At 42.4% G+C, this 11,897-nt stretch overlaps 2 protein-coding genes across 3 annotated transcripts; both read right to left on the minus strand.

The window, feature by feature from the left end:
- Positions 1-2,194: 2,194 nt before the first annotated feature.
- Positions 2,195-4,064, minus strand: LOC129594811 (uncharacterized). The gene is made up of 4 exons (XM_055491633.1): positions 3,936-4,064; positions 3,692-3,885; positions 3,203-3,485; positions 2,195-2,786 (listed from the first exon to the last, which is right to left on the minus strand). Exons 1-4 carry the CDS (start codon positions 3,970-3,972, stop codon positions 2,464-2,466), a joined length of 837 nt encoding a protein of 278 aa, XP_055347608.1. The 5' UTR covers positions 3,973-4,064; the 3' UTR covers positions 2,195-2,463.
- Positions 4,065-4,479: 415 nt separating this feature from the next.
- On the minus strand, positions 4,480-6,420 carry LOC129594807 (uncharacterized). 2 transcript variants are annotated; one of them, XM_055491629.1, is made up of 4 exons: positions 6,233-6,420; positions 5,871-6,034; positions 5,299-5,560; positions 4,480-5,168 (listed from the first exon to the last, which is right to left on the minus strand). In XM_055491629.1, the coding sequence occupies exons 1-4, from the start codon at positions 6,279-6,281 to the stop codon at positions 4,876-4,878; spliced, it is 768 nt and encodes a 255-aa protein (XP_055347604.1). In that variant the 5' UTR covers positions 6,282-6,420; the 3' UTR covers positions 4,480-4,875. The 2 variants fall into 2 exon arrangements, with proteins under 2 accessions (XP_055347604.1, XP_055347603.1); XM_055491628.1 differs by lacking the exon at positions 6,233-6,420 and adding an exon at positions 6,147-6,228.
- Between the last annotated feature and the right edge of the window lie 5,477 nt (positions 6,421-11,897).

Genomic DNA, 11,897 nt, shown 5'->3' on the forward strand with positions numbered 1-11,897 from the left:
CATATTGGAATTTAATACTGTCTTGACAATTTTTGGCTAGTATATCCGGGCGATAGCGTTTTCAGTGACCTTTGCTCCAACAGTATTAGGTATCAAAGTTGGAAAGTTTGTACGAAGGAAAAGAAAATCCGCCCAGTTGTTGCCGAATATTTTCATTGAAAGAACCGGATCAAGCGTGGGGATGCAAATCTGGTATTAGACTATATTCTAAGGCTGGTCCAGTAATCAAAATCAGACACAGTGGGACTATGTTATGCGTAAGTGTAACCCACGTGAAGGCAAGAAAATGTGGACTTAGAAGTCTAATCCTATGTTTTGCTTCCATGTGGGTATACTAGTATTATAGCGGTGATGATTACGTATGTTTTGCGCCTTGAACCTCCGACCTGGAGTTCGAAGTTATTGTAGTGGCGGTGTTTAATGAGGAGACTGCAGTCTTGTTCAGATGCGATTAAGACGTTATTAAGCTAAAGGATGAGGACATTCTAACACTTAGTAACAGTAATAAAGTCATCGTGCATCACATACCTGTATATTTGAGCCACAAAATGAAATTACCGATCTAAAAGATCACGTGCAGTAGTCATTTCTGAAGCAATGCGCGAAGCGGCATTTCAGCGCAAGCCTCAAGCGCGATCAGAAAATGTGGAAATCCTTAGTTTCCGACCCGCTCATTCGAATGTAAGTTCAGCAGCAAGGCATTGTATGACTTCCAGTATATACGAGTCTTTTTTCCCGGATTCATGTTTACTGGCTGAATTGCGCGGACTGGCAAATACATATAAAAATAAGTTATCATAAAGATTTCATTAGGAAGTGTGATAGACATAAAGAAGTTCTGAGCCATCGCCACGGGATTATCTTACGGCACTCCTGTACCTAGCATCCACAAAACCCGCTGGATCGTAAGATATTGCGCAGTGGTTCCAGAGAAACCATTAACAAGATTGGATCGACAATGGACTGTAGCTCGAACAGTAAATGCATGGCATCATATGTTGGTGGATCGAAATTTGGAAGAAAAGGTATTATGGCATAGTAGATTGTCGAAGGTAGCCATAGGATTGTTATACTAACCGTCATAAAGGTCAGCAAGCAGAACGTGCGCGACCGAGCGGTAACTTTATGCTCGGTAAAATCTACAATGAGAAAATAATAATAACGTTACTGAATTAATTATATGCTACACTTTAAGCACTTAATTACGCTAGACATGTCTGTAATGCTGCTACGTATGCATATTCCATAAGCTCGAAAGACAGAATTTATTTCGTATCTACCTACTTTGTCGGTTAACTGTGACGTACCGTGCGTCGGTTGCGGATGATTCACGTCAAGCTCAATGGAATTTCCATAACGTTTTGTCATCTTGACAAGCGCGCCCAGGCAGCAATGCTTCGCTGACCTTTTGCTGTAAAACTGCCACACGAAAATATACTGCAGCAAAAATATCAGCATGAAGAAAAACGAGAACAGCTCCACAAAAGTAGCCCATATTTTGATGCGGAGTGGGGTTTGGTTGTTGATATCCGCAAAACAATCGTATCCGTCCAGAGCGGTAAACATTATTATACCAGGACCCGATACAATGTGAGCGAGTAACAAACTGCATGCGCACAAAATGACCGCCACGCACGGTTTATGACGTTGCTGATAGGACACTGGCGACACAATGGCCCACAGACGACTGGCGGCAATCAAGGGATGAGCATACGACTGCCAACTGCTCAGTATCCATTCGGCGTATTCTTGCAGTAGACACAGACTGTTCGACAGCTCATTGTATCCATAGAAGGCGATGACGAGATCGGCTGGAACATTGAGAAGAGAATATAGGACATTGGATAAGACCAGGTTGACAAAGTATACGTTAAAACTAGTGCGGAGTTCCGCTTTCACGAGAAATGCGATGAGAACGATAGAGTTTAGAACGAGAGAAACTACAGCGATGGAAATGGAAGCGCCCATGAAGATGGGGTAGTATGACCTTTCTTCATATATTATGATGTTGCTGGTGTTAGTATTGTTCATTGTACAGCAATAAATAAACAGACGTTTATCAACAGAAGTGGATGTATTCGGAATTACATTTGAAGTTCGACTAGAAACGCTTTCAAAAATATTTTAAGCACAATCGACGATTTTTGTAAGATTAAATTGGGCACAGAACAGCTACACCTTGGTCAAGAGTTCATAGAAATCAGTAAGAGTTCGGAATAACTTTAAATACGATGCTTAATTTAATTTCAGGCATCGCAAAATCAGCTCACATGACAATTGAAGTGGCAGGAGTGGAAAACATATGTTCTGGGAACAGAGTTATCCTACATTTAATGGCAGCATGAACTTTGCTTCTTATGACATAGGTAAACGTTTCCAGCAGGTGTTGTAACGTACGCAACATGCAGCCGGCTACGGAACATACGATATCGAATGTAGCAAAAGCATGGAGCTCATGAATTTTTAATACGTGACTGTGTCCTTGATGGAGTCCATCAGTTGTATGTAGCAGTCAGGTGCCGTCGCTGCCGGGCAGGCGGCATGCGCGGTATTCCAGGTGAGCTCCGTGAAATCCGTGGCACGAATGCAGTATGGGCGCAGCTCGCCGTTGATGACAGTATCAATATATTCCTTCGTTTTTCTCGTTAACTGGTCCGGACGGGTTTTTGTCAGAACATAAAACAGAGGGGAATCACAATGGCCGCTATCTTCATTCCGTTGACCGCACTGATAGATCAGACACATAGTCCCGTAGTCCGTGTAGACAATTATCAGTTCGGTGCTTACTAAAAAATGAATGCCAGTGTGTTACAAACTTCCGCAAAATGCAATAAAAGCCGTGCGTTCATCAGCGAATCAATTTCACTTCCCTAATATTAATACAGAATACCCAATACCGGTATTTGCGCGGTGAAAAGGCATGCTTACCTGTATTTCTAAAGTAAACGTATACAGCAGTAATTAATCGTAAAAATTTAAAATATGTTTTTGCTCAAGCACGTTATATGCCATACAATATATCCGCATCCATATAGTATATGTACATGCTCTGTTGTGTATACTATATCTATATACCCGTGGTTAGGTAATTCTACTGCAAATAAGTTTTGAAAACGTCATGATAATTTATAGCTGCACACCCTCGTGATGCAAATAGCACGTACGTAGACAATACTCATTAGGGATTAAAAGTGATTCTCACCAACAATGTAAGAAGTTGGGTCAGCTGGATCAGTTCCCAGAACGTAGGCGGTACCAATCTGCCGTCCGTCGACCGTGACATACGTAGCCGCGAAGCTGTCGATGCATCCCGTGATGCTCGTACTGGTGACGTTGAAATACGATTCCGTTCTGGATACGGCATAAGCTGGTGTGTTGGTCCCGGGAAGATGTGTTTTTCCGTACGATACGAACTCCGTTTGGTAGTTCTCCGTGATAACAGCGTAGTCAGGGTATGCGAGTGCGCCATACCATATGCCCATCAACTAAAACATAACACTGTATACGAGTATACATTTTAGCGGAATTATACGGTAATACAAAGATCAAAATTAACTGCAACTAAAAAATAATTTATTTATTAATTACTTTGATTAGCCGGATAATGATTATCAATCAACTAACAGAACTATAGTGCATATGCATACAGATACTGTACAGTATGTACAATATTAAACAACAGAGAACGTACGTCTTCAACGTTCGTAAGTTGTCCGCGAATGATATTCGGTACATTTACTCCATACTGACAGCGCTCGTATCCGGGATAACTCAGCGTCCGGTAGGATGCCTGCGGCCGACTGTACGGACTGCCTACTGGCCGATTGGTCGGACCAATACCTAGTGCCTGGAAACCACGTGCCACCTGGACAAGCAGGCCCAAACCTTTTGACAACAATGGTGCAAGGTCAAAGATAAGAAAACTTTCGTCTTACCGGCTAATATATAGCTGAACGGACGGCACTGCTGCATGTCGAGACCGTTTCTTAATCTAAGTACATACAGAAGAAATTAGGTTTTTGTTTAGTTACCATTTATTCGCTTGTAAAACGATTCAAATATCGCCATGTTTTAAAAAACGCATAAAGACATTGGCAGCTTGTCTGGTTATACAGTAGATGCAGTATTACGAATCTCAACGCGGTTTTTTTAATTTGCAGGATCTCGCGTTTCGATGACCGATGATGATAGTTCGTGCACTGCGCATAAAAAAGCGGTTGTGCCAGCGTATTACGATAGGTGTGGAACCTTTGCTGTCTGGACATGCCTGTGTGCAGTATGGTTCAAGGAACGGTATTATGTCGAACAAATTTTCCCGAGTGCTAAAGGTCGATGTAAATTAGTGGTGTACTGCAGTAATGTGAGCGGTCATTCGCCTTTTTGCACTTTGGTAGGTGCTGATTGCAATCAGCCGGTATATGTAACCTTAGTTGATTGTTCTTCTCAAATTTATTACGATGACACCGGCACGTGGCTCGATCAGTTTTTATAAGAATTATTTGGGTGCGAGAAACAGATAAAATTCTAAAATGTTGTAGTAGATAAAACATCAAAACTAAAATTCTGCTGTATGCAAAGCAAAAATATGTATATCATTTGCAAATTACGCTTAAATACGGTCGTATTAATGAAAACAGAAGTCAACAACATAATTATAAACAAACATCACGTGCGATAATTTAAAGCCTACCAACATGCATAGATTGTATGAAGTCACCCGTCGAAATTAAGGATGGTAGTTAGATAAAAATATAGAATATAACAAGAAAGGTGGCTGCAATGGATGACAACATGTTGGAGAAATGAGAGAGTACTGCGTGAGAAATATGCTACAGTCACTCTCGAGTCGGGATCAGGGCCTTATATCGACACCCGTTACGGGCAACCGTTAAAGCAGGTGACAGGATTTTGGCATTCCGGTGCGTTGTCCTTCCATTCATACGCCATGAAATCTCGTGCATCCGCGCAGGCACTGGGGATATTGCGGTTAATGATCTCTCCCAACCAAGTAATTTTTTCTTTGGAAAACTGACTGGAGCGCTCGCGAGTGTACAGAATATAGGTGGGATACAAGCAGCTATTCACCTGGATGTCAGCGAGCTGACACTCGTATATCAAAAGGTAGGAATGATAATCCGTGTCCACGATCATGGCATTACTGAGGCATTCTAAACCAAAAACCTCTAATTACGAAAGATTCAGTTTTTTGGTTTACTATGTTCTTTATTAAAAAGTCAGATACGTAGTTGCGCCATTTGCCAAATTATTTTTTACGCCATGTTTAAGGGCATTCCATACCATGTGAATTTTCCGGTGGGTATCGGCATCGTGGATTGCTGATCTGATATGTGTTGGAATCCGGTAATGCAGTGATCAGCTTGGCAGACGTAAAGAATTTCGATGGTTGGAAATATCCGTAGAGCGTTTGTTGGAAAACAAATGGCTCGTATGGGTTGGCCGCTTTATTTATATCTTGCAGACAGGTAACGAAGTTAGCGGGCATAGTGGTTCGCTCCACATCCGGCGAATAGGTCAAGTACCCGTACCACTTGCCAGTGATCTTTATTAGATACAATATTATCATTATCGGGATTAACGATCATATAAACACGACAAAATAAAGCATTTCGGTAATTTTACTGGTAAAGTACAAATTTTACTCCTTCAGATTGACGTAAGAATGTGCACGAGCAGAAATAAAAAAAACGAGCACGGGCAGAATTAATAGGGTAGTGTTATTGCAACTGAGACAAGGTCAGTGACTCGTTACAGAAAATCGCATCTTGAATTTATTTATACATTTCCATCCCAAAATATAACGCTGATTACGTGGCACTCTGCAGGGAAATCGCATTATAACAACTAATTACCTTTTTGTAATTGGCGATAAGGGTATTCCCAGTAAGTTTCAGCACTGGAATTTCCTGGCATGTTGGTCGTACTCGAGAGTGGCGAACATTAGGACTGTATGACAATACCGTTCTTGCATTTTGTCGAAAACTGGCGTATCTGTATTCGGCGCCGCCGCACACACCTAATAGCATCCAAAACAGTTAATAAATAAGTGTTGCCCCAGTTTATAATAGCCATTTGCTGATAAATCTGAAAATTTCCACTAATAGTCTTATATAATTTCCATACGTTACCTGCTCTACTAAGTAATCCGACAACAAATTTACAATTAACAGCACAAGCAATAACGGTAAACATCATCCTTTTGTTGCTGGCTTACCTATAAACAGAATTGCAGTACAAACAAAGCTCATCCAACTTCTGTCCATAGCTGAGGAAGTATTTGCATTGGAATCCACATTACAACCGGACGTGTATAATTAATTAGCGTAATTATTAAAACCAAGGCTTGTACTCGTAGTGTAGTACATGCAATATTGACCGCTAGATGATCTATACTTTACTACAGTAGATCTGTATTCTGTACTATGCCATACTATGCCAGATCGCTACGGTGGATGCTTTACTTGTTTTACGGTTACTTTAGTTCCAGCTAATTCTTGCCGACATGAGTACAACACACTTTCCGAATATCTGTACAGTGCAGTCAGTACGTACAGTTCTGGCCTAGTTAACTACTATGATTAACCATGGCTCAGTTAAAAACCATGGCTTTAATACAGCTTTGGCTCAGTTAACCAACACAAGTTTCAGTACTTCTACAATAAAAAAGTGTGAACAAACAGGAGAAAATGTATTAATATTTCAGTTGAGGCACAGCTCATTTGCACCACTTGGTTCTACCGCGAAAGATTCCTACAAAAGCTGCCCGTAGATCGGGTAGTGCAATGATAAAAAGGATCGGATCCACAATCGGCTGGAATATGAATAATGCATGCGTTATCTCAAAAACATTAAGAGTGTCCGGAACGGTATCCATAAAAGAGGTCATTACATAGTATAAATATAGTGGACACCAGCAAACCATTAAACTCATAGTTAGGCCAGTCAGTATGGCAAACGCATATGTATTCTCCATTTTTCCAGACTTCGACTGTAATCTACGTTGGACAGCTTCCGCATTTGCTGACACCTCAGTACTGGCCACCGTCACGGTAAGCACCGAAACTAACGGTGCAGTCTTACTGCCACGTTCCATCGGCATTCCGCGTTCTGGCATCTCCATTGCGTTGACCTTTGGAGTAACAACGCCATGGAACAATCGATTTTTCCTCCTCGCATACCACAAATATGGACAAGAAAGAATTACCACGGCACTGGGTAGAAGGTACACCAGAAACTGCATCATAATGCTCAAGTTCTTCACGGCTGCCATGTTCAAATCACTGCCCTTGTCACAGGTAAACGATAAAACACGGCATCCAGTATTACAGCCGGCAAGCACAGGCAGTGCACGTACACCCACATTCCAACACACAGCACCACTGCAGTTTTGGTAATATTGCGATTACGGTAGGAAAAGGGAAAGGTCACAGCCCACAGACGGTTCAGGGTGATGAGGAGATGCGCGTTCACCTGGACTCCACTGATGACGAGCGCGTTATACAAAAAAAAAACCGTGCACGCTGTATTACTTAGTCGCCACGCAAAAGGATTGATATTACTGATTTCCATAGGGTTATTGATGATGACGTAGCAGATCTAGAGATCCGTTGACACAAGACATCCGAGGTAAATGTTAAATGGGCAATGAAGACGATCGTTGGTGATGAATAAAAACAGGATGGTGACGTTTAAAATGACAGCCCAGGGGAGAACTATGGCTTCCAGTACGGTGGCGAATGGCCATATTTCTTGACCGGCGGAAGTTGTGACGTTTAGTGACAAGTTGAAAAGTTCAGAGCTAGTGTGTCCTGAGAGAATTATGTCGAAGCTACTGGTGCCGTTCATGCTGCCGCCTTAGTAACTAAAGTCCGGTGTCTGCTGGCTCTACAGTCCGCGTACAGCGCGATCACACGCATACAATTCTATAGAATAACTTTCAATACTTATGCAGTATTTGCAATTTTGCAACAGGGTTTTTCGTACAATGAAAAATGGAACACGGCGAAATTATGCACGAGATTCCGGCACTAGAGTAGAGACATCTCTGTGATGTGCCAAAGTAATAACTGGTGGTGCATCAGAGAGAAGCTTGAGTATGCATTGCAGACAACGTTATGCATGGCGTGCAGACAAACTGAATGCAGCGGTGATTACGTATATGTATATATATATTATAGCGTATGTGACTAATAATGTACAAGTGTTGTATGAGTAAACTGTGTGAGTGTAAAGTGTAAACTTTGTGAGTGTAATCTTAAATCAAAAAAAACCTATCCCATTTCATTTAGCCTTCCTAAACACTCATTGTTTCTTCGCCTATAAAATGGCAGTCTGTTACTGTATACGAAGATGAATTCTTACGACTTCTTACGAACGAACGACCGATCGATCGACATTAAACTTCTGCCAAAACCTGTTGTTCTTGCGTTCCTGTATTTCTGTTATTCCTTCACCATCATAACTTGATTACAGTTAGATCAAGTTAGGCGACTGGGCCGCCGGAAAGGCAATCCAGTACGTAGCGTTATAGTCTACGTTATATGGCGCTCCTGTAACGAAACGGCCACCATCCATACAGCCTTTACACTCCGATTCCCTGCAATCCTGTTTGTACCTGTTTGTACCTTTCGAATGTCTAAATCCAAACCGGATACAACTCCGTTAACTACCGGACGAGCGAAACGCACGCGAAATCCTTCACTGGAGGAAACATTGCTGGCCAACAAGCGGAAACCCGTGAAACGTGCAACCGTTCCTCCACCCACCGCTACGCCAACACCTCCTGCGCGCGAAGGTAAAATTAATTGACGGATTAAATAAATCTACGATCTTCTGCATAATATCTGAATTAATTTCCGAATATTTTCATTAATATTGTCGATAAATTACGAAAGTCCAAAGGTCATCGATACACTTATTGCCGCTATTTGCGCGCGCGTCTGCTGGTATACAACCAAGCAAAGCCTTATCACGCTGTAAATCAGTGTCAAACCTATTTTCACATTCTTGTGAGCATTGCTTATTGCCGATATTGGCACACGCACCCAAAAAATGGGCGAAAATACAGGCGATATCATCGCTGTACTGAAACTCCTTAAAAAGGAGCAGCTGCAACATATTTGTACTGCAATGCAAATTCGATTTACGAGTGCGTTCAATAAAACGCAGCTCAGTACGGCTATACAGCCTTTTGTCACAGAATCGAACAAAACTGTCGAACAGTTTCTTACCGAAATTGGCATTGATACAAATCAGGAAGCTGAGCACCATGATGACGAACCGTCACATGAGCAGCCGGCCGACAACCCATCTCAGGACCATGAGTCAGCAAGGTCTCGTTCACACGACAACTCTTTAAATCCATTTGATACACTCATGGGTTCGCTATCACGCGATCAAAGAGAACTAATTGACAAAGCACTCAAACGGGTGGAAGAAAATACATATAATTACATGCAACGGCAATGCGCCGATATGGAAGACAAAATGCTGAATCTTGACGCAAAATTACAAAAAGCCAGAGCGCTTAACGCAGAGCTTCAAGCCGCACACCCTGACCGGAATATAACGATGTCTGAACTGGTAACCGCGCTACGTGATGTATCCACGGGAACCACTACGCGTGAAAATAAGCTTACAGTGAAAGATTTTGCTATCGAAAAATTCGGAAACAAAACCGATTATACGATAACCGCTTTCTTTAAGCAATTCGAACGGGCTGCGTTGGCTCTTAGATGGACTGATGCACAAAAGGTGCAAATGTTACCCAGTTTCCTCGAGGAAGCACCTCGTAGATTTTTTGAAGCAACGTACAACGTTGATACGGCTAAAAGCTACAGTGATTGGAAAGCAGTACTTGTGGCGAGATACCTACCTGAGGACTATCATTCAACGAAACGTATGGAGCTTTCTCAAAAATTCTTTAAAATTGGAATGAACGTCGAAGAATTTTTGGATGATTTGCAAGTCTTGTTTGCCGAGGTGAATCCGCTAATGTCCGATACGGAGAAGATTGCGGAACTCACTCGAGCTTTCATGCATGTTAATGACTACCGCAAATTATTAGCGGTCAGTGATTGCAAGACTTTTGATTCAATGCGCAGTAAGCTGATTACGTTGGCACTTATTGATAATGCCGCAAAAGAAGAGCCACAGCCGATTACGATACAGAATACAGAGCTGACACGCTTCCGTTACCGAGATCGGTCACGTGATTCAGAAGGTCCACGGGACCGTTTTTACAGAGATCGCAATTATAATGGTTACCGAGCCGACTACAGTATACCTAAAAGGGACCGTAGCGATAGCCGTTCACGAGGTTTCACTCGCTCCTGGCGTGACAACAGCCGCGAGCGCACGTGGAGAGCCAACAGCCGTGATCGGTCATCGTGCCCGGTAAGCCGGGATCGCGATTGGCGAAACCGCAGTCAGGATCGTAGCGATAAATTTGATCGCTCCCGTCAGCGTTCAAGCAGTCACCCGCGTTCACGTGAGCGCCAGGGTGCTAGTGCTGAACGACGTGATTTGCCAGTGAACCAGTGGCGTATACCACGCTCTCAGATAAACTTCGAGTCATATAAACTACGGTCTGGAAAACTGTTTTGTCCTTTGTGCACAGATTATAAGCACTCGTTTAGAGAATGCACAAAGGTTGATGCTCGTAATATACGAGACATTATGCCGGTATGTCCTGAGTACATACGTAAACGCGTACAGCGTGCGTATGATGATTTTGTGAAAGAACAGCATGATCCCGAGTTCTGGCAATCGGAAGCGGGAAAAGATTAAGACCTTACCGAACCGGGGGTTGGTATGGTCGTTATAAGCGTCCTCCGGACAAATATGACACTGTCACCGTCAACGATCTATCGGTACGGTTTTCAGACAGTTTTGTACGTACAAGTTACAATTACCAAACGGATATGATTAAAAGGTCACAGACCTTGCCTAATGTTGTAAAACCTACATACGTTACGGCACGAATTAATAATCAAACAACTAACGTCCTCATTGATACGGGCGCGAGCTGTTCTCTAATAAGCGAACGCTTAGCAGTCAATTTGAATTTGCAGTTCAATCCGTGTGATGATCGCGCAGCCTCGCTGCAGTTCACAACAATCTCCAGTACCTTCCGCAATGACCAAATGTATCATACAGATATTGACATCTGTTTGAACAATCATTTCTTCCGTCATAAAATTTATATTGTCTGTAATACAGCAACAGAATTTTTCATACTTGGCAATGATTTTTGCATGGCTACTGGAATGTGGATTCATCCACAATCTGGCCGAATTTATTTCGAATCGGATACGATCGTAGACAACAAACCCAGTTCAAAGCGAATTGTGGTAAACAGTACGATAGTCTCAGATCTCGAAGATCTTTCCTTCTCAAGAAGCGGATATGCAACGCGTTCCCAGCTGAGACAGTTGCCCAGTATACGGCCGTGCAAAACGTTATCATCGCTGGAAGAGCATACAGCTAACGAAGTGAATGCCACTAATTTAGCCGTTGATATAAGTCAACCTGCACTGGAATCTCAAGTACATATGTGTTCTCAAATTACTGAGAACGTTGACACGAATGCCGTGTCTGTTACGCCGACTTGCCTTGTGGAAACTGGTGCTACCACAGCAACCACAGATGTACCCCTCCCGAATATAATTCCTTTTGAAAGATCCATTATTAAACCAAATGCAAATTTGGTAATAAATAAAAAATCGGGCACAAAATTGCTTGTGCACCTGCCGTTTAAGTACGACGGTTTGTTGTTGGTTACCCCCAATAACAACCTTATGCTCAATCATTTGGTTTCAATTGGAAACTGCGTTGTGGAAGCCAAAAATGGCACCTTTGAATTGCTGATTACAAATTTT

The sequence above is a fragment of the Paramacrobiotus metropolitanus genome, unplaced genomic scaffold, assembly GCF_019649055.1.
Source record: "Paramacrobiotus metropolitanus isolate TYO unplaced genomic scaffold, Prichtersi_v1.0 Parri_scaffold0000071, whole genome shotgun sequence".
Lineage (NCBI taxonomy): Eukaryota > Metazoa > Tardigrada > Eutardigrada > Parachela > Macrobiotidae > Paramacrobiotus > Paramacrobiotus metropolitanus.